Source organism: Daphnia carinata, chromosome 10, assembly GCF_022539665.2.
Source record: "Daphnia carinata strain CSIRO-1 chromosome 10, CSIRO_AGI_Dcar_HiC_V3, whole genome shotgun sequence".
Taxonomy (NCBI): domain Eukaryota; kingdom Metazoa; phylum Arthropoda; class Branchiopoda; order Diplostraca; family Daphniidae; genus Daphnia; species Daphnia carinata.
In genome coordinates, this window is record NC_081340.1 from 6985341 (window position 1) to 7012522 (window position 27182).

Here is a 27182-nt window from a genome sequence, read left to right on the forward strand (position 1 = left end):
ATCGTCCCGTAAAACCATGCAGGGTTAGCGGAAATGCGCTCACAATGTTTGAGGCTGTGTCAAATGAGCAACTGCAAAACGAGAATCGGGAATTTGATGTTCTGCTTCCGTCAACCCCCTACATTTAGAACTTACACCTCGGATTGCGCCATGTGAAGGTAATACGGTCTCATCAAATAAGAAACACACATATCAGTGCCGAGTGGGCACGATTCGATGTGACAGTTGATTAATGTTATCGCGCAACTGGGAGGGATAATCGTGAGGCGATAGAATGTCATGCAAGATCAGTTTACAATAATCTCGGCAAATGCCCAGCAGGAGATAGAGGAGGAGCTTAGCGTTGGAAGGAGAGAAACCTTGCGCTACACTTAGGCTGAGAGTGAAGGTGGAAAGGAACGAAGCAGCGTCCCATTAAGTCAAGGTTGCACCTGCTTATTTAACCCCCTAAAGACTACGTCGTTTGCCGTCGACCCATATATCTATTTTAACATTATCCGAGAATCGCGTTTGTTTTGGTATTGCCGTAACGTTTTTCGATCTAATGGTGAGCATCCTCGAGAGTCTTTTGACCTTGCGTTTGCCCACCCTTGGGAAGAAGAAGTGGATGAAGACGACCTCAGCAACTGGCCCCGACTGGTTGTGTAGGTCTAAGTCTTTGTTGAGTCTTTGTTTTTTTCATCCCCTCTTTCCCTTTTTCTCCAGGTTATTCCCGTATCAATCCCTGTGAATATTTTATATCTTCCATCGGCCATTCTTCTATGGCGTATATCTCAGAAAACAAGGAGGAGGAATGGCCGATTTAAAGAGCAATGTGTTCGTCTTCTTTTCTCTTTTTTTTATTATTTTTTTTTTTTGATGGGACGGTAGAGCGATGGGGGGGAGGTGGGGTTCATGGTGTAGATGTAGTGTCTAGTTGTTATACCACACGGCTCTTCTTTCTCCCTCCCTTTTGATATCCAGCCCCCTCCTTCTTCCTCTCTTGTTCGTCTTTTCTCTTCTACATATTTCCCTTCCGGAATCTCTCACTCTGCGCTTTATTTTTCTCTCTCTCTCTCGCTCCTCCCTCCTTCTCCCCCACCGTTTCTCACTTGGCTCCCTCTCTTATCTATCCTCTCCTTTTCCCTCCTACCATTCTATCCGCACGGCCGGCTTAAAACCAGACCCGAATGCCGGTTGCAGACTTAGTCGACGCTGAACCACGTCCACCGGCGCATCACTCCGCTGGATTCCCTCCCCACTTCTATCCAGCACCAATAAAAAAGAAAGACATTTTTGCCAAAGCATAACAAACCTCATCCCCGTGTGTTGTTCTTCCTCTCGTTTTTTTTTTTTGGGATCCATCCTTTCTAAAAACAAGCTTTCCCCCCTTTTTTTTTTTTAAATTCACCTGATCAAATTTCCTTCGGCTGTTGTGTGTGTCCGCCAATTTAAATTTAAAGAGAAAGAGTTGCGCTATTTTTTTTTTTTTTTTTTTTTTTGTTGCGTACAATTCCCAGTTTGGGTTTTTCCCTACCTTGTGCCTGTATTTCTTCGGTAGCCGAGCAATATCGCAGACATCCAGTAAGTAGTGTTTGACATAACAAATTCAAATGTATGTGCCTTCGCGTGTTTCGCATTATCGTCGGCTCCATGTAAGGGCCGACCGAGTTCAGTTGCACTCGCTCCATCGTTCTCGATATGGCTCACTAATGTCGTTCAATTTTTCAGACGTCCGTCACATGTCATTCAAAGCCAGTTGCCAAAAGGCATTGCATAGCCCGACACATAATATTATGCAATTTTCTTTCGTCATTGTAGTTCCTTTTTTTTTTTTTTTTTTTACTTAGTAGTAAATTGATTACCGTCGAGATTTGGTTACTCGAGAGCCAGGAAGTGAAAGGCCTTACGCTATGTATGATTTGTTTTCCATTATTGCCCTTCATCGGTAGCCTTTCAATTGTTGTGTGCAACGTGCGCCTCATTGGGTCAGCCAGTTTTCTTAATGACTTGTTTATATTTTTTCTAAGAAAGTCAATGACTTGATTTATTTCTCAACCAACACCGGAATCGTCTCGTTGTCCAGTAACGAGAAATACGAACGAAGGTCAATCAGTGTATTGTCTTTTTGCGTTGTTTATTGCTTGGCCGTTTCTAGAAATGGGAATTCGCTTAGAATGGCCACTACCGCGTTTAGCAATTGGCGGAATTTCTATATCGTAGGATTAAAAAAAAGACCGCGTCCGTGTTCGGCTAATCAAATTCAGGGCAAGGTTGCCATTCCGTTAGATGCTGAGCTGTCCAAGGAAGTAGCCACGAGCCTCGTCAAACGTATTCTACTTTCGCTTTCTTATAAAATTATTACCTTCGCGGAGGTCCGCCAGTAGCTTGACGTTCTTGGTCGTAAACGGATAGTTTTTGTAATCTGATTCTTAAGTTGACATAATCAAGAGAAACTTTATTTGGTTGTAAAACTCTTGCCACATTCATTTATTCTCCAGTTTCAAGTAAGAACTGCGTTTCGTGATTTTATGTTTAAAAAAAAAAAGGAACGTTTTTGGTGAGTGATGGCCCTATAGATCTTGAATCTTTTTTTTTTTAAGTTTCGCCTTTTTTTTGCTCTGGTCGGTTGGTTGAGTCCAGGAGTTCTGTCGCTAGTAAAGGGGGGGGGGGGGTTACCCGGAGACATGGTTTCCATTCACGATCGATAGTCTACAGCACAAGTCGTGACTAGCAATCGTTATGATCTTCTCGCGCCTTTCTGTATAAAATTTTGTTTTTTTCCCGGTTCAACCAAAATCCAGCTACTGTATATTTGCATAAAAGAAAACTATCTGTTTTATCTACGTGTATCATTAGATTTGTGCCTACATTCATTTTTTTTTTTCTCGTTTTTCAGCATGTCTTCCCGTCATTCAACGTTACGTAGAGACGTCTTCGTCGTCGCTTCCATCTTGAGTTTAATGGTGACTGGTAAGTCGATTGATTCAACTATTCTCTTATGGGATAAGATGTCGGAATTTCCCCCCTCGTAATAATGCGCTCGTAAAGGGATAGAATTTTTTTTTTATTTGGATCACAACTCTCCATTTCGTTCGTCAACGTGACTAGACTAAACAACACGCCAAGGATTTTGAACCGTAGCTTTACCTACTTTTTGCGTTCCGGTCAGGAAATATTTCCGAATGAGCGGGCGCAGTTTCTAACTTTTTCTACAGTTTATTACGGTACACGGACACGCACAAGTTGACCTCCATGTTGAACGTCGCGAATTCTAATAGACAAGGCTTACAAAAAGGAAAAAAAAAAACCTCTTTCTTTAAAAGAAAAAAAAATGAACTGGTAAATAAGACAGTAGTGCCAATTATCTCAAAGTCTTTTTTTTCTTCCGGCTTTGCCATGACCGAATTTTGGAAACTGACTGTGAGGTTTAATGGCCGCCGGTGGTTATTGTGCAGTCCTTGATTGCAATCGTCGTTATTAAAGCATAGGCATAACGGGGCCACTAGACACGCACAATCTTTTCTTAATTCGTTTCCTAGACACGCGGTTAAGCAGTACGTGTGTACCTGTCTTATTTAAAGCTCTTTAGAGCTGCTAGATAAACATCGACGATTTGATTACGCATTTTATTGTATCTCACGCCGGTTGGTAATTTGCCAGCCGGGCGATAACCTTGCGGGGTTATGTAGCGGGCGGAGAGGACGGAAGCCTTAAAGGAATTGTCAGGACGTGGAACGAAAAAAAAAAAAAGAAAATAACGACAATCACGCACGCATCCCGTCCCAGGCACGGACGAACATTGAGCAAGGTCGTTGTTTATTTTGTTGGGGAGTTATTATTGTCTACAACCAATCTAGCTCGTCTCAAATCGGACTTTGCGTCTTCTGTTTTAATTTATGCAAATAATCCGATCTCGGATGTCGCTCTGCGGTTGGGAAAATCCGGCGGGGTTTCGGATGGAAAATGTCGCAGTGGGTTTGGTTTTGACATTCGTGTTAAATTTGAATGTTTTCCGCCATCGCCCGAAGAAAATTGTAAATTTTTATTTTTGTGTTTTGTTATTTTCTTTTTCATTTCACGTTCCGTTTTCCCCCTTTCCTCGAGCAATGGCATCGATAGAAAACGCTCACAGTTGATTGGCATTCCGACATTTTTCTTTCCTCGTTTTACGTTTTGATTATTTGTCCTTTCTACCGAGTCGATATGACATGGCGGGCATATTTCCGATACAATAGAATGCCTCTCGCTTTTTTTCCTATTTTCTAGAGAAATTCTTTAAAAGAACGGCCAACCTGCCACCAATAGGCCAGCTTTTTGTCTCGGCGTACACACTCGACGTACGTGTGTTATGGTTACATGCTAAGAATTGTTCTTAGTTTCGATAAATGTTTCTTTTTAGACGAGTACAGCTATTACCCGAACGCGGGCGTGACTGCTTTCCGCTTGTGACAGTAAAGGGAGTTCCATTCCAACGTTATAAAAGAGAGGGGAAAAACCCCCCAAAAGAAATGGGGGGAAAAGGTAATTGAAAAGAAGTCGAATATGTATAAGACCGAAGCTTCGGAAATCTGATCGATAACGGTGCCAAACGAATGGAAGCTTGTAAAACGAAAAAAAAAAGATGTATTGTGTATACCCAATCGTGTTTATACGGCCCTTTTTTTTTAGTGTTATTTACAACATTGAGAGCCAAATATTTGAGCATTGCGTACTTTTGTTTTTGTTTTCTCGGTACTTGCAAAAGAGAAAACGCAATTGTAAATATTTTTTTTTTTATGCAACGTGAAATGGAAATGGCGGTGGTCTCAGTTCCGCTTTAAGCTCTTTTGAAAAGTAGATTGAATAAAAATAGAAGCGGTAATAAAAGGTAACTCCCCGCAAGGCCTAGAATCATAGCAATTTCTTCTTTATTACGTGGCTGCCTTCCAAGTTTCCCAAAGAAAAAGGACGTACCGTTGACGTCTCATCCGCTTGCCCTAGAAATGTTTTAACAGTTTCCGTCTCGATAAGCGAATCAATCAAATATGGACGCAGGCACGAGTTCCTTTTCGGCCAAGAATTGTTGTTGGTTATCCAACAGATTGCCAAGTTCTTTTGTGAGGGAACGCAAGAAACGACTTTTTTTATTGAATTATACGTTAGTTGATTGTCAGATCTCGAAATTGGTTTTCATTTTGAGAAAAAAAAAAGATTACATTTAGACTTGTTGACACCGAAGTTCACTGATGGCATGTCCATAGTTTTTATCATTGATTGTCGATAGAATCGGAGTTATCTTCTTTTATTCATCTTCTAAATGTATAGCCATAAAGCAAACAGTTTTGCGGGGCAGTTCCTATAGCCACCATCAAGCCGGTTAAGGCCGGATTGAGCCGCGTCCGAAATGAAAGGCGATTTAAAAATTGGCAAAGAGACATTCGTGTCGGCTTTTCTGTTACGGTGTGTATTTCTCACTAGGTCCCGTTGAACTATAAAACGACAATAGACCAATAAAAAAAAAACAAAGAGGAAAAGAAAGAGCACTCGCAACTTGAAAATGTCGCATGAAAGTGTAAGGTGCCTCTCAGAATTCGGTGCCATTGTTTGAGCTTAACTTTGAATCAACCTCGATGGAAATATAGCGTGTCGTGCGAACAAGATAATATGCCATCGTTGTCGTGTTGTAGCGTTTGTCCCGTTGTCATAGACACACATCGGTAGAAATGCGACTCCTAGTAACATTCATACCGCTATTACTCCCACCTCTTGGCAGGTCAATTTCACGGCCAACAGATGAAGGCCCAACCGCAACTTGCCTCCCGTGTTTCTATTTTGTTTTTTTCTCGTCGTGGTATCGAGAAAAATGTAACTTTAAAAGGATCAGTTTCGCTTTGTCGCCCGTCCAAAAAAAAACAAAAAAAAAAACAGAGATATTAGATGGCAAGAAAGCTGGCATGTCCTATCTTTCGTTTTTAGCTGCCGAGTTCTTGCCAGTGTGTCTAGTATTGATCGGCTTGCATCTCTTCATCTCTGGGAGATGTACTAAGCAGAACCAGTCGCAGGGCATAAAAGAAATGGGTAGTGGGGAGAGTTGGGAGGGCCGTCAGAAAGGCCACGTACCACATATGGATGAGGCGGATCGCTCGGCCATTTCGAACTAATAGGCTAACACGGCGGTTGTCAAAAGGAATTGATCCGTTTTGTGTTTTTTTTATTTTTTTATCGTAGATCTCTTTGCACGTGACGAGATTCCTAGCTGACATCTTCTGAAATTCTTGTGATACACTCCTTTGTTAGTGAGATCAAAGTGTAGTGAATTACGATACTTGTTTATCGAGGAATTGAGCGTCGAAATCGAAAGAGGATGTCGGTTCGTGTCTGGCATTGATTTTTTTCACAACGAAAGATGAGCAGATAGAAGAGGAATTAAAAATATTCTTGAACGAGTACTGCGGTAGGTTTCTTGTTGGGTGGGGCTAAAGTATGACGGGGAAAACCCTTGGACGATCGATAAAAAAAATCCTCTCGATGAAAACTATTTCCTTTTTTTTATTTTATTTTATTTTTTACCCTAAACATTTTGAACGTTGGCCAAAAGGAACAACACAAAAATGGAGTTTCTTTTTGATTGCCTTTTTGGATTGAGAATAAGGTTGCCCTGGAGGGAGATAGAGAAAGCAATCCAACAACTCTCACGGCCATCGGTTTCTCCATTTCTTTTCACGGCCAGCCGAATTTTTTTTCAATGAGACCTGGCGACATTTTCGTATCGTTTCCAACCGCAGGAACTTGGGAAATGACAATCAGCGACATCTATTAAATGGATGTCCTGTCGTCACTTCATAATGGAAGTGGAGCTAACAAAACCTCCATGAAAATGCGGACAGGGAAATTCTTTAGAAGAGCATTTAATAAACATGACGGGAATCTTTCATTTGTGTGGTATTTTTGAAGCGAGTTAAACATTCGCGTCATAAGACAGTAAGGGGGAAATGCAACACTGCTGGAAATAAGGTCAAGATCTTCGTCATCTTGGATCCCACTAAGGAGCCATAAGAGGAAGAAAGTGACGCCCAAACTACAGGCCCTTGAGCCAACCTTGCGCTAAAGTCCTGTTGAATCTAGTTTTATCCGCTTCGTACCATCCGCACCGTATGCGTACAACAAGGACGTAGATTCCCCAAAATTCCCTGTCCACTGATGCAAATCTTTTTATTTGCCAAACCAGTCCAGACGAAAAGAAGAACATTTAAAATCAATGACTGAAACATGAGGTTAGGAATGAGATTCGAAATGGCTTTACTCGATGGTTGGTATCGTGACGTAATGCCCATACTCCTGGCGGATACCACTAACGCGGTTTGAAACACGGGGGAAATGCAGCGCCGAAGAGTTGCTCTTTTGTCCTTTTTTTTTTTACACGCGCTGTTGAGATCAATCGACGATCGATAGATCGTAAAGATCACCAGGACGAGTTCCCTAAGTCTCTGACAAACTTTTCTCTTTTGATGTGTTCTCTGTCTTTCCCTTTTTAAACAAGAAAGAGCCATTACTACAACGTTCCCTCCTTTTGAATAATCCTCAATTCGTCCCGTAATTACCACCTCTTTGGCTCTTCATCGAGCGGAGCAATCAGCGCCCGTCCGTTGTGTTCACAGTGTGTTGTACCGATGCCCGTTAATAGGAGAAGAAAAGAAGCTGACGTTATTTCATTTATTTCAGGTATCCTGGCGAGTGGCGGTTCACATCATTGGGCTTATTCCGGCGAGGATGGTGCGTACCCGATTTTTGCCTTTTAAACACGCACCCTACCTTTTGAGCAAAAGCGATTGAATTATTGGTTAGGCAATTTAATAGGAACGAATTTTCACCTGTTTTTAGATCCAGCGCATTGGTATAATTTCTACGATTTGTGCAACGGGAATAAACAATCGCCAATCGACATCGTTCCATCTTCGGCCAAGCCTCAAAATTTCCTGCCCATCCATCTCGGCAATTACGACACAAGTGGCAAAGCATTGACGGTGATCAATAACGGACACACGGGTATGCGATCTCGAATTTCTTCGCCAATTCGTTAGTCTTTTCTTAGATCCGATCCTAATTCACGCTTTTGTTCTGTTACAGTACTGCTGAGTTTGCCGAAGAATTACGCCGATTATCGAATGCCGTTCGTCAGGGATGGCGGTCTGACTAATCAATTCATCTTCGCTCAGGTGCACTTCCATTGGGGCGCCGAAGGCGTCCGTGGCAGCGAACACACCGTCGATAACAAACAGTATAATGATTTCTTTCAGCAAATGTATCATTTAAGGTTTAGCAATGAACACCGTTTTGTGTGTCACAGTTACGCTGCTGAATTGCACTTTGTCCACTACAATAAAAAGTACGGTAGTTTGGGCAACGCCACATCGCATCCAGATGGCTTGGCTGTCCTCGGAGTCTTCGTCGAGGTATTTAAAAAAAAAAAAACAAAGAAATGATTAGCCGGCAATCCAGGCTTGTCTAATTATCATATAAGGGCGTCATTGACTTTTCTTATATTTGTCTGCATCTGTTTGGTCGCAGGAGTCCGAAGAGGATAATCCGGCTTTCGAGCCCATCACGTCAGTGCTGGATCACGTGGTACATGAAGGCAACGAATGGCAATTGAACGACACTCTCTCATTGCGTGACCTTATGCCGGCCTCGACTTCCAAGTTTTATCGCTACATGGGCTCTCTGACTACACCCGGCTGCCAAGAGATCGTCGTGTGGACGGTTTTTGCCGATCCCATCACGGCCTCCGAAGACCAGGTCCGCTTCGCTTTTCTCTTCGTCTCTGCTGCCCTTGACGTTCAAGCAGCCGTGCTATTGATTAGGCGATCGATGTCAAACGGATTGTTACGATAGGCAGAAAAACTAAAAGTGCTGATCTTTTTCTTTCCTTCGTTTGAATACTTTTAGTTGGCCGAGTTCCGACAGTTGATCAGTGAAGACGGAGACCCTCTAGTCAACAACTATCGACCGGCGCAGCCACTGAATGGGCGTACCGTTCACGTCCGATCCGCTTCCACCAAGATGGCCGCCTCGTTGGCCGCCTTCCTTGTGCCCATTGTTGCATTTCTGGCGCTGTAGTCCCAACTGAATGAAACGCCATCCGGATGCCAAAAGAGCCTGTCATCGCGTACTATTTTTAGTTGGTATATTTAAGAAATCAAACTGCCAACTAACGGAGAAATTGAGCAAGAGAGACAATAAGGTAGTTCTTTTAGTTTTTTTTTGCAATTGAAACACCTTAAAACATCGGCTGAGGAGGAGTTTACAGTGGCCCGGAGTACAATTCCCCCTCGATTTCCATCCAAAGTAAAAATTCCCTGTGTCACATAACTTGATCAGGTCCTCCATATTTTTCAAATAATGTTTCAAAAGAACAGAGGAAATGCGTTTTCCTTGCCTAAAATGTCATGGCCATCGTGAAATACTTTGGAGAATCGACTCTAAAGCATTTTGTACATAAATAAGCGAAATCTTTTTTCTTTGATCGTTTTCCTTAAGCCAATAGTGATAGTAGATGGTGATCTAACAAATAGTTGGATAAGGAATTCCGTGACAAGTGAATAAGAATTTTCGTCATCTCGTGTTAGTGATTCAAATTAGTAAAATGAAACTATATGTAAAAAATAATTTTACAAAAAAAAAATTGTTTTGAGAAGTAAGTGAAACCCTTACCGGTTAGGCTCAAGTAGATGTGTAGACACAATCTTTTTCACAATCCTTCCAACGCGATCAACTTTAAAACTAACCACTGTTACGTTAACGCGTTACGGCTCTTCCACCCGTTTCCCTTTTTTTTTCAGAGTCTGTTACAAATTGAATTGGTTCATTATTGTTTCCTTGACTTGTACCCGTCCTTTTCTCGTTTCTTTTTTTGTGCTTCTGCTGACATCTATGAGTTGACACGTGTCGGGACAACGCACATTCACAGAGAAAAGGTTAAGATCCGTGCTGAACACAAGTGGCCAATGATTCTTCCTATGCAATACGCAATGTGTGCACGGGTAGAAATCTTGTATAGACTTTTTTAAGTATTGATAATATATACATATGTACATAGAAAACTAAAGAACTTACCACCCCATCTTCCCGTGTCAACTATTCTAATCCAATCGAATTTTAAAAGTGATTGAACGACGTGTTTTGATTCCATTGTCTTCTGATGGATTGTGAAAATACAAACCGTCAAAAGATATATCTTCGTTCTCGTCATTTCTTTTTACTGCATTCAAACTCGGTAACTCGTCAACAGAGTTACCTCTTATAGGCGATTGGATCGTCCTTTGAATGCTAGTCGAACGTATTCCGCACTGGTTGACACACTTGTCAGTTACACGACAATGAACGCAGGTTGTTAATCGCCATGATGGCACGTTCTGGGGGTAAGAGATTCGCGATTGACTATTCATACAGCGTGGTTCAAAGAACGCTTTCGGTGGTGACGTATTCGTCTGGATGACGGGACGTGCGGAGATCAACGCGAAATCATTTAATCAACATCACGACGATCTTGTACGTACTTTTTTTTGGTATCATTTTCCTTGTTCTGCCTTTCCATTTTCCAAGGGATACTAGGCGGTTCAGGAAAGAGCAACTTCGCATTTAGTTAAGGCTGTTGACGTGACTGGCCTTCCAAAAAAAGTTGAAAACTTGTATATTACTTGCCTGCCCAACTGCGAACGTACACGAATGCCTAAAAGGTAGGTAGCAACGGAGTGTCAGACGTCGATAATAGTTAGGTTGAACGTACATACATCGCGTGAAAAATGATAAGTCTCCGAAATATTAGAGAACCTACGTTGATAAATCATACAATTTAATAAAAAGGCCTTTTTTATTTTGAATTTGACTTTGTTTTCCTTACATAGTTTAATTTACAAGCACAACTTTATGATTGCTTTCCCTCTTTCGTTTAATTCACTGTTATGATGAACACATTCTGCCTTGTATCCAATGTGTTACCCTTCTTAATTTTGTGTAATAAGTAACAATGCAAAACGAGTAGCCTGGTCGATGATGTGCATGCACTAAGCCCGCCATTTTTGCACAGGAGCACTCTTATAGAGCCTCCTAGCGGAACTTGATTTTACCACTCTCGACAAGTGCAATTTCTTCTGCTATTTGCCAAGTTCTGTTGCTTTAACGTGCGAAGCAAGGTTCCCTAGGTTTTCTAATTCGTTGGCGATATCAGTATTCTTAAACGCTTATCTTGTTCTTTATTGCATAAGATACCAATTGTGCTGTCTAGTTCCATTGGGGGTTTCTCAGTATGAATGATGGAAATACTCATAATGAATCTGATCAAAGGTATGATGTTATATAACAATGCCTTCAGAAGAAAGGCCAAAGAAAATCATAAGTTATTCTGTGTTTAGTGTGGTGGAGGAAATTGAAGCTTTGAAAGCCATATTATTTTCTGAATTGGATGTCACGTACACACAAAGGTAATGGGAACTGTTTTTGCATCAATTCACTCACCTGTGACTGCTGTGGTAAATGGCACTTAAATTTCTTCTTTAGTGGAAGGCCCCTGGAGCTTCAACATACATTATACCCATCTACAGCTGATGATGCCAATCAGCATTATGTATGTCTGACACTAGTCATGAAATTTCCACCAGATTATCCTGACCAACAACCAATAATAGCCTTGAAAAATCCCCGAGGCCTTGGAGATGATTTTTTGGCCAATGCTCTTAAATTATGCAATGAAAAATGTGCCCATTTTTCTGGAAGCCCTGTTATTTATGAAATCATTGAGGTAGTGTGACCCTAGTTGCTATACTTCAAATTTTTCAATAGTAACATCTTTTCTTTTTTTTCAGTTACTTCGTGAATGTCTCACGAATAGCAATAGACCAACTGGGCATTGCACTATTTGCTTGTTTCACTTTCACTCGGATGATGTGTTCACCTATACTCAATGCTATCACCATTTCCATTCACATTGCCTGGCTCGTTTCTGTGAAAGTCTCCAAATGCAATGGAAAGAGGAAGATGACCAAGAAGCTGTCAACAACCCCAGGGGCTCCAACTGGAAAGAGAAGAAACTGAAACAGGTGAAAATATTTAATGCTGACTTAACATCGTTCCAGTCAAACTTCAAATGTTATCGACCATTTATCAATCTGTAACGGATAGTTTACTTGCCCAGTGTGCCGTGAAATTATTAATGTCGAGTTAGCTGTGCTCAAACTAGCACCGCCTCCACATGAAGTTGAAAATTTCCAAGAAAATTTCCCGAGGGATTCCAAGTATACTGCATGGAGAAAAGAAATGGATAAAGAATACCAAAGACAAAAAATTAGAGGAGGCATCATAGATAAAGATATGGAGGACAGTCGATTCCTAGTTGTCACAGAAAATACTTCTATGATGCCCTCATCAATACCTGTGGCTCATTCAATTCCAGCGGAGGAAGAATCACAATCACAGAATCAACCACACATCAAGGCAACTCCAATGCAAGCTTCAGCAACAATGAAACTTCCAGTAGCGAGTAAACCCGAGTGGTCTCGTTCGCATCAGCGGAGACCTCCGCGAGGAAAATGGCTTCGTTCGTCTGAAAAAAACATGGAAGAACGTCCAATGTCTGCTCAAAATGTCGCACGCCCATCGAATCCTCCGAACCGGCAAATGTCGACAGAAAAGCACAATTCCCGAACTCGACTTCGTGCCGAAGAGCCGACTCATCCCACCACGGCTCATTCTAGTGAGACCCCTCCTTCGCGTCAAGCTCATATTCGTCCACCTCCCGGCTTCGCACCCAGGTAAGACGAGCCTTACGATACTACAGTTACGTTTGCGAGCTTTGTAATTCTATACTTTTATCATTCGATGGAATCAGATGACTAAAGTGGATACAGTCGGAGCTGCTTCCAGTTCGACAGACGATACTATTGCAGCACTGTAGATATCGTTTATTGTTATTATCCGATATTTGGTGTATCGGGATTTGCTCCTCCTTTCGTTTTGGTTACTACCTGTTGGGAAAAGCCGATTTTACCTAAAAATAAATGTCATCGTTGTATGCAGTAACGGTTAGTGAATTTATCTATTTTAAATTTAAAGTTCTCTTGCATGCGACTGAGTTTCTATGGTTTAATCAAGACGTATGCCACCTTGTTTTTTGGGGAAGTATGCAATGGTGGGCAGACTTGCTAAACTTTTAGGTTATCTCCTGCTGGGCAGTTGTGGCCTAAGTGTGCAGCTAGAAACGCCACCCGTGCAAACATTGGTTTCTATACGGTGATTCATTTTCTCGAATCAGCCGCAAGTATTTTGCGTGAACATTAACGTTCGATGTACATACATCGCATTAACACAAGACTACGGACGAAAAGAGTTTTTATGTCCTCATTTGAACACAGGTGTAGTAATCGAAACAGTACTATCTTAGCGGGAGTTGCCAAATTGGCCGGGGACTATCGTAACTGAGATCTTATCTCTGACTTACTGTGGTCCTAACGTAGCACTTCCGTTTTCATTTTGGACTGTTCCGCCGTTTCCTATCTCGAGTTAGTCGCTCGGTTGTTCGCTTTCACAACGGGCACATCGTTTTCCCTCCAATAATCAGCCAGTAATTTTTCGAAATCTTGTGGTGGAGAAACTTTGCAAAAAGGAAACTTTGATATTGGTTATTTGAACATGGAAGTGAACCAAATGATTGATGCATCTGATCTCGTTAAAGGTACTATTTCCCATTTAAACGTTTTAAATATTAATTATGTGGTTCTTCCCTTGGTGACATCACATCTGTTTTGGTATTCATACACAGGTGTGAGAGGCCGTTGCACTTCTATGGAAAGTGTTATTGCGACCTTGTCGAAAGGTTGTCAGTTTTGGAAAGTTCGGTCAGACAGAGGTTGGTACCTGCGGCGGTTTTGGCTGGATGTCGACCGCCTGTGTCTTCTTTATGTTCCTTCACAAAAACCGTTCTGGAGTACCTCACCGACTCACGGTAAGTTTATGCATTACTTTCGACCTCCTGTGAAATTCTGAACATTGACAGGCATCACTGTAAGGAAATCAACACAGGCTTCATGTATCGCATGCCGAACTTTAGCTGCACTAATCTAGTGTCATCGTGCATTACTATCTCTTCACTAATATTTCGTTATAATCATTCGATGTTTGAATGATTGATGAAATTAAATTTTTAGTCGATTTGACGGGAATCACGGATGTGCGACGTTGGAAATCCGCTTTTTATCAACATATTGAGAAAGGAGGACATTCAAAAAGGCGTTTAGATTTTGCACTGACCAATGAATTGTGCTTCACGGTCGTATTTGGCCAGCATGAATATAACCTGATTGCGCTGGACGAAGAAACCGCCGAGTTTTGGTTGACCAATCTGAAGAAACTTGTTTGCATTGTTCGCGCTGCCCAGCACGAAAATCAATATTGGATGTACTAAGTGTCTGCGTTAAACCTTTTCTTTGTGTTTTTTATTTAAACATTTCTTTACTTTAAATAAAATTTTAGGTGGTTGACGCGGCAGTTTAGAAAAGCTGATAAGGACAAAACAGGCGCTTTGAGCTTCGTACAAGTGCAAGATTTACTTGAGCGAATGAATGTTAAACTTAGTCGGAAATATGCCAAGGAGCTATTCAATGTAAAATGTTTTACATAATTTTGCATTTATTTCATCCTAAATTCGAATTTTCTCTCTGGGTAACATTCATAGGAGGCCAATGTAAATAAGAACAAGCAAAATGGAAAACAAGTACTGGACTGCCGGGAGTTTGTGCAATTTTTTCGCGTCCTCACAAAAAGAAAAGAACTGGATGAAATTTTTGAGAGGTGAGAGACTATTTCTGTTAAGTTCATATAAAAGACAGAAAATAACGTAGCGTGGTTATTGAAGATATGCCACAACGGATTCAGCAGCAATGACCGCCGAGGAGTTGAGGGCTTTTCTTTCTCAAGAACAATTTATAGATGTTGATTATGAGCAAGCCAACGCTTTGATTTCCAAGCATGAGGTCTCTACGGCCAAGGAAGAAGGATTACTCACCATTGCTGGTATAGTATCGTAAAAGAACTCATAATTCGATTGTGTGAAATAATAAGCGGATAAACTTTTTACAGGTTTCACGGCATTAATGAAGTCGTTTGGCATCGCCATTGAAGAACATAGCACTGTATTTCAAGATATGAATCAGCCTTTAACTTCATATTACATTGCATCGTCTCATAACACGTAAATAATCTGTTAATTATATCTATTTTTGCTTTGTTCAATTGATTCATGACCGTGGAAAATTAAAAGTGAAATTTTTTGGTTTTTTTTCTTAATAGATATTTGAAAGGAAACCAACTTACTAGTAAGAGCAGCGTACAGGCGTACATCAATGCATTAGAGCAAGGCTGTCGCTGCGTTGAACGTTCGTTTCGAAGCCACAAGTTTTAATTTTGTTAAGTTATCAAAGATAAATAATTTTAACTAAACGCAGTGGATCTATGGGATGGACCGGCCGGAGATCCAGTTATCTACCACGGACGCACTCTAACGTCTGAGTTAAAACTGATCGATGTACTAAATGAAGCAGTAAAGCCATACGCTTTTAAAACATCGCCGTACCCTCTGATCCTGTCACTGGAATGCCATCTTTCAAACAAACAGACAAAGAGATTAGCTTTCTTGCTTAAGGACGTTCTCGGAGGTGAACATTAAAAAAAAAATTTGTTTATTTAATTTTTTTCTTGTATCTAATTCCACGTTTCAAATTTACAGTTTTCTTTATTTTCTATTTTTGAATAACAGATATGCTGTATACCACGCCTGTTGATGATTCAATGAAAATACTTCCTTCTCCTGAAGCATTGAAAAATAAAATCATTATTAAGGCGAAAAAACCATCTGGAACAAGTGACTGTGAACCTGAAGAAAATTATAGCAGCGATGACGATGATGAGAGAAATTCGAGTGACAACGACAACTCGGATGATGCACCTTTTCAGACAAAACCACCAAACAAAACTGTTTCAGTTACAACTTCAGCAACTGATCTTGTGCAAAAATATGGGGCAGAGCAAAGCTATTCATCGAATACCGCACACATTTCCGAAGACATCCCAGTCACTGATGGAACAAAAGAAATTGAAATGCCGAGTCAAATAATGGGGCATGCCTTGTCAAATACTAGAAAAGAATCATATCAAGATTTAGTTGAAACAAGGGACACTGTAACACTACAAAAAAAAATATCTCTGTCTATTACGTCTTAATAATTTAATGTAATTTTAGGAGGAGAGTTCCTGCCTTTCAGATCTTATAAACATTTGCGAAGGGAAAAAATTTTCTGGTTTTCATCAAAATCTAACAACTAGTAAGAATTATTTCGATATGAATCAATTACTTTGCTAAACCGTAAAACCTTATCATGACAAATTTCAGGCCGATGCTACCATGTTTCGTCGCTTTCAGAAAAAAAAGCCAAAAAGCTGATTCGTGGCGAGAGATCGGCTGTTATACAGCATACTAATAATCAGCTGGTGAGAATTTACCCGAAAGGTTCAAGAACTGACTCGAGCAACTATGATCCTGCGCAGTTTTGGAGTTCGGGCTGTCAAATTGGTATACAATATAACATGATACGTTTGACTGTGTTTGTTGCACGTTAAAATGTGAGATGAGGAGTTCTGGCGAAAAGATCCGTAAGATAATTATTGGTTATTGCAATTGATTAGTTGCCCTGAATTACCAAACCGGTGGACTTTTTAAAACTATCAACAACGAATTTTTCCAGTTCAACGGAAACTGTGGATATGTACTTAAACCAGCCATTCTACGTAACCCAGAAACAACTGAAACTTCCGGAGCAGCTGAAGTGTGAGTTTAAAGCAGACAATCGAGACATCTCGTTGTTTTGAGTAACCAGTACGTTTTTGTGTTCCATAGCAGGCGAAATAAAATTGTTCGCCTTCAAATCATAACGGGGCAAAATCTTCCTAAAACTGAAAAAAACGTTATTGATCCCTATGTTACAATTCAAATTATGGGTCATCCTGCGGACCAATATAAGTTTAAAACTAAACGTGTAGAAAACAATGGTATGTGGGGGAAACTTTCAAAGTAAAGTTCGTTCATAAAATACCGTAATTTGATTCTTTATAGGTTTTAATCCTTGCTGGAAGGAGACGGCTGAGTTTCGATTAACTGTACCAGAATTGGATATACTCGTTATCGCGGTAATGGACAAAGACACAATGACGGATAATGATTTAGTTGGTGTCGGAGTCTTTCCGGTAAAAAGTTTGAAATCAGGTAAATGAATAAAACAATGCAAATTTTTCGTGGTAAAATTGCTAATAGTATATACATTATTGTTTAAGGATATGGACATATTTGTCTAATGTGTCCGGAAGGAAATATTATGCCGTGCGCAACCTTATTCGTCCATGTATCGATTCACGAAGAAACACCTGTGAAATAACTGTTTTTCCAGATTTTTGGTGCCAATAATAAAGATCATTTTCTCCCGCTAAAATGGCTATTGAAAGTGGCAGTACTCTTCGATAGATATATGCAAAGTAGATTAAATTTGCTCGGAAAATGTGTTTTTAAAATATACTAACAATTTTCGTATCAATAAAAGAAATCCCTGAATGTTACAGTCACGATGAAACTTGAAAATCGGCTTTCAGTGCTCTATCTCGTTACTTGACTACTTGCTTTTGACAAGCCCGTAGTCGTCGAGTTCGAATACAATGTTTATGTGTTCAACATCGTCTGCTACATATCTGTTCTGTCCTTTGTAATAATTCCGGGGTGTCTTCTCTTCCAATTCATACCATCTCTTACCTCACGATGGGTTTACTGAGCAATCCATCAGATAAGCAACTTTCTCCATTAGTGCTAAAATTTATCGCAAAGCAAAAGGCGCTATCTTTCTTGCTTTATGTAGGAAGTATAGTTTGGCTTGCGTGTCTTGCCTATCGTCAGTTTAATGCCGGTAAGCTTCCTATTTCTTTTACAAATATATTTATCTTTGCATAACATTCAAGTCATGTCCAGGAACTTACTTCTCGGAAAACGCTTTGTTACCTGGTCTTGTACATTCAAATTTCAAAGAAGATTTTCTTGCCCGCCAGTATTTAGCTGCTTTGAAAGTAAGTGACTTACAAACTAAAAATTTGTATCATGTAGTAAGAGTTAACCCTTCATATTAATGGACATTTCTGTACCATGCAGGGAGAAGCAGAAAGATATCCTAATGGTATGCCTCATGCATTCATTGCTGCCCAGTTCAAACAGCTTGGATTAGATACTTACACCCACAACTTCTCTGTTACATATCCATTAGATCAAAATGAGGTTTTAATTTGCATATGATTATTTGAAACTAGAGTTGCTTTAAGGATTTCCATCTGTAGATCTATTCAGGTAAAAATGTTTATGGAATTTTAAGAGCCTCGAGAGGCGCTAGTACAGAATGCCTCGTCATGTCAGTTCCATACCGACCTCCCAACTCAGTGTTAACTGGAACTAATGCTGGAATTGCTATTATGCTTTCCCTGGCGGCTTCGTTCCGAGGTAAAGAAAATTACATTTTTCTGTGGTGTACTTGATTTTCACATTTTTTTCTTGGTCTATAATTTATATTTTTTTAGCTGCATCGTACTGGGCACGAGATATAATATTTCTTGTTACCGAACATGAGCAACTTGGGGTGGAAGCATGGCTAGAAGCGTACCATTATACGTCTTCCAGCTCCAATGCAATCCATTTCGGACAGCTCGATGCCCGTGCTGGCGCGATACAAGTAGGATAAACGGACATACACGAATAAAGAATGTGTTAACCTTCTGTTGATTAGGCAGCAATTAATCTGGAGTTGCCCTATGAAAAAATATCTCATATTGATGTGCGAATGGAAGGTCTTAATGGGCAACTGCCAAATTTAGATCTCGTGAACCTTGTCCACAGATTGTTCCAACAAGAAAGATTTACCACTACGTTGAAAGAGAAAGTAAAATATTGAACATTGGCTAGCTCTACCGTTCTAATTAACTAACATAAAGTTATGACTCCAGGAGGACCATCCCGACCCTTTTAGTATGGAGGGTTGGATATATTCTGCTTCGTCGTTATTGTCACTGATGGTCTCTCAAGCCACTGGAGTACCCACAGGAAACCACGGACTCTTCCACAGGTTGTTAAAACAGAATTTTCAATTTTTTTACTAAGCAAATTTTTAACATGCTTTTCTAGGTTTGGAATCGAAGCCTTGACAGTTGCAGCGTCTTACAAGAAAGGATGGCATGGATCGAATTTTCTCTTTATTGGAAGGTAACTGTACTATTTAAAAAATGCAATGCGTACTCGTTACTAATTTTACAGGCCCACTGAGCTAGAGCAATTGAAGGCATTATGAGGAGTCTGAACAACCTACAAGAGCGATTTCACCAATCATTCTTCTTCTATTTATTACCTGCTACGAACCGCTACATTTCTATTGGTAGAGCATGCATCTTTTGATGCTCAATAGAGATTACACATTTTTTAAATTTCCAGGTGTATACATGCCGCCATTTGGTCTTATGATTGGTGCAATGTTGCTGCAAGCCGTTGCACTTTATATTTCTCGAAAAGAAAAACCGAACGAAAATGAAAGTTGGAACTTCCTCAATCTAGGATCATTTCTTTTATACAGCACAATCTGTGGACTGATTTTTCACTCTGCCCCTGAGAAGCTTACCGGATTTAATCGGTATATGGCATTAGGGCTTAGTACTGAAGACGTTGTTTTTGGAGGATTTTGTATACTTAGCATAGTTCATTGCATGCTAACTTCAACGTTTGGTACAAGGTAATCATTGCACCTAAATTATGGTTCAAATTTAAATTCCTTTTTCTGTGTAGGACACTGTGTACTCAACGTTTGTCGGCCAAATGTGTGCAGTGCGCTATTCTTTTACTGACATCCACGTTGATGTATGCAGTTGCAATGGGTAATGTTTCCCTTGCCGTTCTCACCTGCTTAGTAATCAGCCCGGTTTTTTCAATCGCAAAGGCAGTTTCCCAAAGGTTTACATTGGCATGTTTTAAAAAGTTTCTAACACTATAGTAAAAGTTGTTTCGTCTATTAAGGTTTTTTCAGTATTGTCGCCGTCTTCTACTAATTTTAGTACACCCACTTTGTTTGCTATTTATCGCAACATTTATCGACACATACAGAGTATTTCCGGAAGAAATTAATCAACCATGGAAACTTTTGGGGAAAACGCATAGTGCTGCTCAGCGTGCCCTGGTTTACGCAGTAACTGATGGAATGTTTTACGGAAACTGGCTTTTTTTGGCTGGAACAACTCTTTATCTGCCGCTGTGGTCCCTGGCATGGGCGAACATGAGTAATTCGTCAAATTAAATTTCAAATTTTTAGAATATCCCTTTACATTGTTGTACTAGCTATTGCCAATTACATGGTTTCCTCTTTTTGGAACATCTATTGTGAACTTTACTAAAAAACAAATGATGTCGTAGTAGAGTTATTGAAACCTCAATCTAAAAAATCTAGCATTGATAGTTTTCTATAAATTCTGACAGTAGTAATAGTACTGTACAATACTATCTGCAGAATCATACATTTGAAATCAAATCTATGACCATTGCTTTCTGCTTTGGTTGCGGAAACTTATAATGCGTAATGCCTTTAACTTAGAAACAGATTTGCGTCTGCTTCCCCTCTGCTCCCCAATCAGTTACCAAAGTGGTTCAAGCCTTCATAATTTGTTTACCAAATTGTGGCAACAGGCATACGAAGCCTCCATTTTATGCTTTCATTTTCTTTAGGAACTAATATGAAAGTAAATGAGAAGAACCTGATTGCTATCGCCAATGCACCAAATTTGGTTGTCGACAAGGAAGGCTGGCTCAATAAAAAAGGGGAAAACAGTAAGGGTTTCCAAAAGCGTTGGTTTGTTCTGAAAGGAAATCTTCTATATTATTTTGAAAAGAGAACTGACAAAGAGCCAGCTGGGGTGGTTATAGTTGAAGGATGTACAGTAGGTAAATGTGGTTTATTATCAGAATGTTCTAATGCTAAGTTTAATACTAGTTAATAATTGTGTAATTATTTGTTCAGAATTGTCAGAAGATGATGAAGCATACAGTTTCAATATTACATTTCATGGAAATGGAGATCGAACATTTATTTTAAGTGCTGAAACTCAAGAATCCATGGAAGAATGGATGAAAGCAATCACTTGTGCTAGCTACGACTATATGAAAGTGATGGTTGCTGAGCTACAAAAACAAGTGGATGAACTAACAGGTTAACGTTCTAGAAACATTTTTGTTTTTCAACAAGAATCACAAATGTTCAATTTAATCAGAGCTTGAACGGTTACGGAAACTTGGATTCAACAGTGTGATCGATGGATCTACATTACCCCCTGTTGTACCTTCCAGACACCGTCACAACCCTTTTAACTTAGTAGAAAGAGAGGCCAATATTAATGTTGCAACCCGGAAAGTAAACAAAAAGCAAAACTTTTCTTCCATTCACAATGAGTATGGGCAACAAATAATTAGAGAAAGAGATGTTTGGAAGAAAGATAAGAAATCCAAAGAAACTAGTGGAACCAGCATAATTAGTGAAGATGTCTTGGTTGTTTTATAAATAATCAAGTTAGTTGTAGTTTGAAACAAAAATTGACTATTATGAAGTCATATTGCCTTCATTTATAAACTTTTAAAAAGCATGCTATGTCTTTAAGGTCCCTTTTGATCTCCTGATATACAGTGATTCAGCTTCACTTTGTGGCCTCCAATTCATGTTTTGAATCATTGCATTTTCATGTTTCCCATTTAAGGTCGTTAACTATATATGAAAAAATTTTCAACTTACAATACACAAGAAAGTAAGATGTTTATTTACTGATTCAATTGAAGATGGATATTTATACACATATCAATTCCTACGAACTGCACTAAGATAATACAGCCTTACTTATTTTAGTGCAACAGCATTAAACATTAAAACACAGCATAACCATAGCGGGCTATGTTAATTGTAACATTATCAGCAATTATTTTAACTACTGCCAAGCTAACTAGCAAAATTCAGTCAAATGGGAGTGGATCGCCTTTGTGTGACCCGCCAAAAAAAAAAATTGGTTTGCTTTCCAAATTCGAAAGTTAAAGCATTTATAACTGTGTAATTCTTAAATAAAAGGGGGCAATATGTGAATACATAAAAGTTAATTCTTGGTAAGCAATGTAATACATTGAATCTAAGCATTGGAACTAATATTCTTTAATGGTTTAGCTACTACTTAGTCGTTTGTTATCTATTTATTTGGAATTTCAGTACTTGGTTCTTACATCATTTGCCTTGTATTGTAATTGTTGGCTGGTTCTGACTTATATTGTGTCACTATTGTTCTGAGCAACCCTGGTTGCATTATTTGCTTCATTCTTTAAATGTTCTTGTTTTTATTCGAGCATCATAGAACCATTTAATAATACGAATATTAAGCAAATTGATTTTCGACCATAGTTGTAAAACTGTATTTTAATAAATACTCCTGGTTCCGGTTGCCTGTTGGCTGTTATCGTTTGCCGAATCCCGATTGTCCGCTTCGCTTTAAAAAATGCGAGATAATTTATAGCCGTAGAGCATCATGTAGTACATGGCATTAGCCCGTCAACTTACCACTCAAGTTTTTCTCTCTGAATGCTAAGTCATGGCTCTCTTTGAACTTAGTGGCATTAATTCTCGTGCTAACTTTAAAACTACTGAAGATGGTAATTTAAACGACGAAGTGCATTCCCTAAATATTTTTGGGAATCCTACTCAACTAGCCTTGCCGCCACTGGGTTGCGTAAGTTTCTGCTATACTTGCTGGCATAGTCTATTACCGTTCATTTAATGGATTTTAATTTCACGCTATTTTTTAGCCCAATCACAAGAACCTTGTTGACGAGCATGGCAGAGAAATGAAAATAAATTATGACCATGGTACCACAACATTGGGCTTCAAATACCAAGGGGGAATTGTTCTTGCTGTAGATTCAAGAGCTACTGGAGGACAGTACATTGGTAAGAGAGAAAAACCATACCAAGCAATGCAAGGGAACTAAAGTATTTCATGTGCATTACAGGATCTGGATCTGTAAAAAAAATCATTGAAATCAATGACTTTTTACTTGGGACTATGGCTGGTGGAGCTGCCGATTGTACCTATTGGGAACGTGTTCTTTCAAAGCAGTGCAGATTGTATGAGTTGCGTAATAAGGAACGCATCTCTGTTGCTGCTGCATCCAAACTGCTTGTGAATATGGTGTATAATTACAAAGGCATGGGGCTTAGTATGGGAGTAATGATTGCTGGTTGGGACAAGAAGGTATGTCAGCAACTAAATATTTTGTTGTCATTCAAATTTGGTTTCTTTAAATCTTTATTTCTTAGGGCCCTGGTTTGTATTATGTTGATAATGATGGTACTAGAACCCCAGGACAGGTCTTTTCTGTAGGATCTGGATCCCTATATGCGTATGGTGTCCTTGACTCTGGCTACAGGCATGATCTTGAAGATGAAGAAGCGTACGAACTCGGACGTAGGGCTATCTATCATGCAACATATCGTGACGCAAGCAGCGGTGGTATTATTCGAGGTGAGTTCTGAATATTTGATGGTTGTCAAAAAGATTTTGTGTAAACTATAGAATTGTTTTACAGTCTATCATATTAAAAGTACTGGATGGGTCAAGATTTCTGAACAAGATTGCACAGAGCTTCATTACCAGTATGAAGAAGCTGAGCGTGGCTCTAAATAATTTCTTATTATTTCATTCAATCTGAACTTCTTGATTCATTATGGTAAATGAAATACATTTAATAAAGTTTGATTTAATGGTTATTGATTTGCAAACATCTGCTTTGGGCCATGATGTCTTAATAAATGTTAACGGTTAAAGTGTAATAGTAAAACTGTTCGAGTTTCGGACAGATTAGTACAGTTTTGCGATCCTACAGAAACTGCCTATACTATATTATCATATCTACCTTCTGGATACAAGATAAAACAGTGAAAATCTGTATATGATTAAGGGCTAAACATTTGACTGTTGGCAGAGCATGTTAAAGGTTTCGATATGGGTGCACTAATGAGTAAACTGAGAATATAATAAAATATATTTAAAGGAAAATATAAAAAAATTGAAAATAATTAGAACTGATTCCGCACTATACGGAAAAGATAACGAGGTACAATCGTATACAACAATAAGCTATTCAATTCTTAATTAGAACACCAACATTAGTAATACAAGGACAATCTACAACTTTCGAAGAACTAAAGACGAAAAATAAAACGGATAGAGCATCGTTCAAGATAAAAAATAAATAATAAATATTGTTGAAATAAAAAGTTTTTTGTGTAAAACGGATTGCCATAGCCGTATGCCATAACAACCTCTATACTCTGGTTTAGGGCGCATTTTGGCGTCTACTTTTAGTTCAACTTTTTTAGTGAACTTGTATTGTTGTGTCAACTGCCCGGTAGATGGTTCAACTAGGCGACCGTTTTAGCGACAACGCCAGTGGGAGATTCAACTGAAACAGTTGAGCTTTTTCAGGGCCCATTTTGGCGTCAACCTTTTGTTGAACCTTTTTAGTTCAACTTATCGTCAAAGTTGGCGCCAAAATGGAAGTTCATCGCTACAGTTGAGAAAGGGGAGGAGTTGCAGTTCAGTTGAAGGTCAACGGTGGTCTGGACCACCGTTGAAAAAGCTCAACTGTTTCAGTTGAACCTCCCACTGGCGTTGTCGCCAAAACAGTCGCCTAGTTGAACCATCTACCGGGCAGACCACCGTTGACCTTCAACTGAACTGCAACTCCTCCCCTTTCTCAACTTTTGCTCAACTCTTCCGTTTTGGCGTCAACCTTGACGAAAAGTTGAACTAAAAAGGTTCAACAAAAGGTTGACGCCAAAATGCGCCCTTCAACTGAACTTCAACTCCTCCTCTTTCTCAACTGTAGCGATGAACTTCCATTTTGGTGTCAACTTTGACGAAAAGTTGAACTAAAAAGGTTCAACAAAAGGTTGACGCCAAAATGCGCCCAAAGAAAACTTAGATGAAGACTTCAACCACATTCTTCAGTCATTTGCTTCAAGACTTTCGTCGATACAGTAAGTAAGTAAACGGTTGGTCAAATAATTGGATATTGATTTCTTCTGACTAGATTATTCACTTGGTTGGTAAGCATTCACTTGACCGAATAGTAGATTTTGTTTATCTTCTCTGGTTGCATCTGATATAAATTTTTTCAATACGTTAGGTATAGTTAGTAAAAATCAAGCACTGAACGTTGGTAAAAACCTATACTTGACAAGTTATTTTACCAGTATGTGGTTGTCAAATACGGTGTATTCTGATGATAACGTAAGACAACAAAACATGTGTCCTGATTATATATTTTCCTTATTTTCAGGGGCTTGGATATCGGACGACTGCAATGTGTGAATTGTTTGTTGCTTAATGTATAAAGAAGTGCACTGCGAATACCCGTAACGGATTTTCGAGAACGGAGGAACAAATTGGACACAACAGTTTCTCATCTACTTCACCTTGAAATCTGTTGATTTCAATTCCCATAATGAACGGCCAAAAACAGGCAAGGAAAACGCTGACCTAATTAATTAAATACACTGGCAATATCACAAAAGGTTGTGTTCCTTCCCTTCCTTTAGCAGGCAACAGAAATGACGGAAATACAAGCGATAGCAGCGCCGTCGCGTGGTAGAAAAATCAAGGTTGTATATCACTGCCTAACGGGCATTGAGAAAACCTTAAATCGGGACTGCCACCTTGTTTGACTTCCATTTGAATCCGGACTGTCGACGTAGCAACATGTAAGTGGGTATTTGATTCAATTATATTTTATGATTATGACTGTTCATATTCAGTTGTTACCAGTTATACTTCCTGCTAGATGGGAATTTGAGTTTTTAAGCATACTAGGTTCAGTAAATCGTGATAAATGTGTAATGTGATAAGTGGCAAAATTTACTTCATAGCCGTCATACTCAATAATTGAGATAATTGACAATTTTCAGGATGTCTGACGATAACTGCATTGGCATTTCAGAAAATCTAATGCCGCCTCCTCGTCCCTCTGCTCATGAGGCTGCATCCCAAATAATGATTAATAAAATAAAAAATAAGTTTTAAATTTTGATTTTGTTAATTTAAGTGATTAAATTGTATTTTTCTATGCCTAGTCCTCCATTGCACGGCCAGTGGAATGTGCTCACTGATCAGCAATTCATGGTTGTGGTGAAATGATATTCTAATGTGGTAGACCTGAAGATGCATGGTGGCAGTGTTTAATTGCCTTGCAGTCTGGTGTTTTGTAAGTATTTCACATACCTTTTCATTACTGAGTTTAAAGTTATAATTGTATTCTACTTCTCAGTTTTGGGAGAGAGGAAGTCTACAGTGATTTTCTTTTCTTCATGGAGCACTGGAGAAGGCAATTGTGAGTTCGAGGAATTATGATAAATCATTATTTAAATGTTGATTGATTTTTCTTGTGTCATTTAGGTTTAAGAAATCATGGGCAGTAGTTCTGATGTAACTGTTGGGAATCTGCTGGAGTTAGTAACTAACTCATTTCTGGTACAAATTGTTATTTGCCCATTTTGTATTCTTTTATGGTGATGATCTATTTCCCGTGTTTCTGATTAACATGAAGAATGAAATTTCTGATTTTAGATATCTAAGTTATGGTAGGTTGCTTAGTTGGTAGAATTTAACATTGGTTCTTTGATCTTGTATTTTAGTGTGATCCAGTACAGATAGTGGGAGTTAATTGGCATGGCGTATACGTTGTCGATGCCATTTTCCTTGGGATTAGGTAATTATGCCGCAATTCGTTATGATAAATGTACGTTTCTGCTGTGATGAAAACGAGTTACCGTTTGATTTTCGTGAAAATATTCTTTAGGCTGTAATTTTCTGACATTTTAAAATCTAAATATTCTTCTTATTGTCTGGCTTAGTTATCGAATTAAGTTTATATATAATTTTCAGTTCATGATATTCCTGGTCGGCAATAGCTGTGGTGAGTTTGATCTTTGAGCGTGACATTGCTACTTGTAGGCATGTTAGCGTTTTATGTCTGGTATCGGTTGGCCGCGCATCTAGGTTTGGCACACTCTCGCGTTTCGCGT

General features: G+C 39.3%; 6 protein-coding genes and 1 long non-coding RNA gene across 9 annotated transcripts; all 7 read left to right on the forward strand.

Annotated features, from left to right (window-relative positions):
* Positions 1–84: 84 nt before the first annotated feature.
* Positions 85–10192, forward strand: LOC130701081 (carbonic anhydrase 2-like). Of its 2 annotated transcripts, none has more exons than XM_059497337.1 (8): positions 85–158; positions 2879–2952; positions 7684–7734; positions 7843–8007; positions 8089–8239; positions 8309–8414; positions 8530–8757; positions 8908–10192. In XM_059497337.1, the coding sequence occupies exons 2-8, from the start codon at positions 2880–2882 to the stop codon at positions 9076–9078; spliced, it is 945 nt and encodes a 314-aa protein (XP_059353320.1). In that variant the 5' UTR covers positions 85–158; position 2879; the 3' UTR covers positions 9079–10192. The 2 variants fall into 2 exon arrangements, with proteins under 2 accessions (XP_059353320.1, XP_057379018.1); XM_057523035.2 differs by lacking the exon at positions 85–158 and adding an exon at positions 1405–1563.
* A 936-nt stretch (positions 10193–11128) lies between these two features.
* On the forward strand, positions 11129–13035 carry LOC130701047 (E3 ubiquitin-protein ligase RNF25-like). The gene is made up of 6 exons (XM_057522993.2): positions 11129–11304; positions 11373–11441; positions 11518–11758; positions 11823–12056; positions 12139–12767; positions 12845–13035. Exons 1-6 carry the CDS (start codon positions 11267–11269, stop codon positions 12846–12848), a joined length of 1215 nt encoding a protein of 404 aa, XP_057378976.1. The 5' UTR covers positions 11129–11266; the 3' UTR covers positions 12849–13035.
* A 346-nt stretch (positions 13036–13381) lies between these two features.
* LOC130701040 (1-phosphatidylinositol 4,5-bisphosphate phosphodiesterase delta-4-like) lies at positions 13382–17618 on the forward strand. Of its 2 annotated transcripts, none has more exons than XM_057522983.2 (16): positions 13382–13687; positions 13775–13957; positions 14160–14409; positions 14485–14614; positions 14687–14802; positions 14867–15024; positions 15091–15202; positions 15301–15386; positions 15456–15665; positions 15767–16188; positions 16250–16331; positions 16400–16579; positions 16693–16834; positions 16907–17055; positions 17120–17269; positions 17338–17618. In XM_057522983.2, the coding sequence occupies exons 1-16, from the start codon at positions 13645–13647 to the stop codon at positions 17436–17438; spliced, it is 2514 nt and encodes an 837-aa protein (XP_057378966.1). In that variant the 5' UTR covers positions 13382–13644; the 3' UTR covers positions 17439–17618. The 2 variants fall into 2 exon arrangements, with proteins under 2 accessions (XP_057378966.1, XP_057378965.1); XM_057522982.2 differs by having other exon boundaries at positions 13383–13687; positions 16904–17055.
* A 139-nt stretch (positions 17619–17757) lies between these two features.
* LOC130701044 (glycosylphosphatidylinositol anchor attachment 1 protein-like) lies at positions 17758–20450 on the forward strand. The gene is made up of 12 exons (XM_057522990.2): positions 17758–17957; positions 18020–18114; positions 18197–18319; positions 18379–18538; positions 18616–18767; positions 18822–18974; positions 19039–19157; positions 19217–19294; positions 19360–19463; positions 19520–19814; positions 19868–20032; positions 20096–20450. Exons 1-12 carry the CDS (start codon positions 17813–17815, stop codon positions 20370–20372), a joined length of 1866 nt encoding a protein of 621 aa, XP_057378973.1. The 5' UTR covers positions 17758–17812; the 3' UTR covers positions 20373–20450.
* Positions 20451–20677: 227 nt separating this feature from the next.
* LOC130701061 (sesquipedalian-1-like) lies at positions 20678–21879 on the forward strand. The gene is made up of 3 exons (XM_057523017.2): positions 20678–21013; positions 21090–21278; positions 21340–21879. Exons 1-3 carry the CDS (start codon positions 20779–20781, stop codon positions 21624–21626), a joined length of 711 nt encoding a protein of 236 aa, XP_057379000.1. The 5' UTR covers positions 20678–20778; the 3' UTR covers positions 21627–21879.
* Positions 21880–22639: 760 nt separating this feature from the next.
* LOC130701056 (proteasome subunit beta type-5-like) lies at positions 22640–23856 on the forward strand. The gene is made up of 5 exons (XM_057523007.2): positions 22640–22830; positions 22907–23048; positions 23111–23352; positions 23418–23622; positions 23687–23856. Exons 1-5 carry the CDS (start codon positions 22693–22695, stop codon positions 23782–23784), a joined length of 825 nt encoding a protein of 274 aa, XP_057378990.1. The 5' UTR covers positions 22640–22692; the 3' UTR covers positions 23785–23856.
* Positions 23857–25704: 1848 nt separating this feature from the next.
* LOC130701084 (uncharacterized) lies at positions 25705–27168 on the forward strand. The gene is made up of 6 exons (XR_009003941.2): positions 25705–25862; positions 26067–26362; positions 26426–26488; positions 26554–26628; positions 26793–26866; positions 27043–27168. It is a non-coding gene; the product is annotated as an uncharacterized LOC130701084 (long non-coding RNA).
* Positions 27169–27182: the final 14 nt, after the last annotated feature.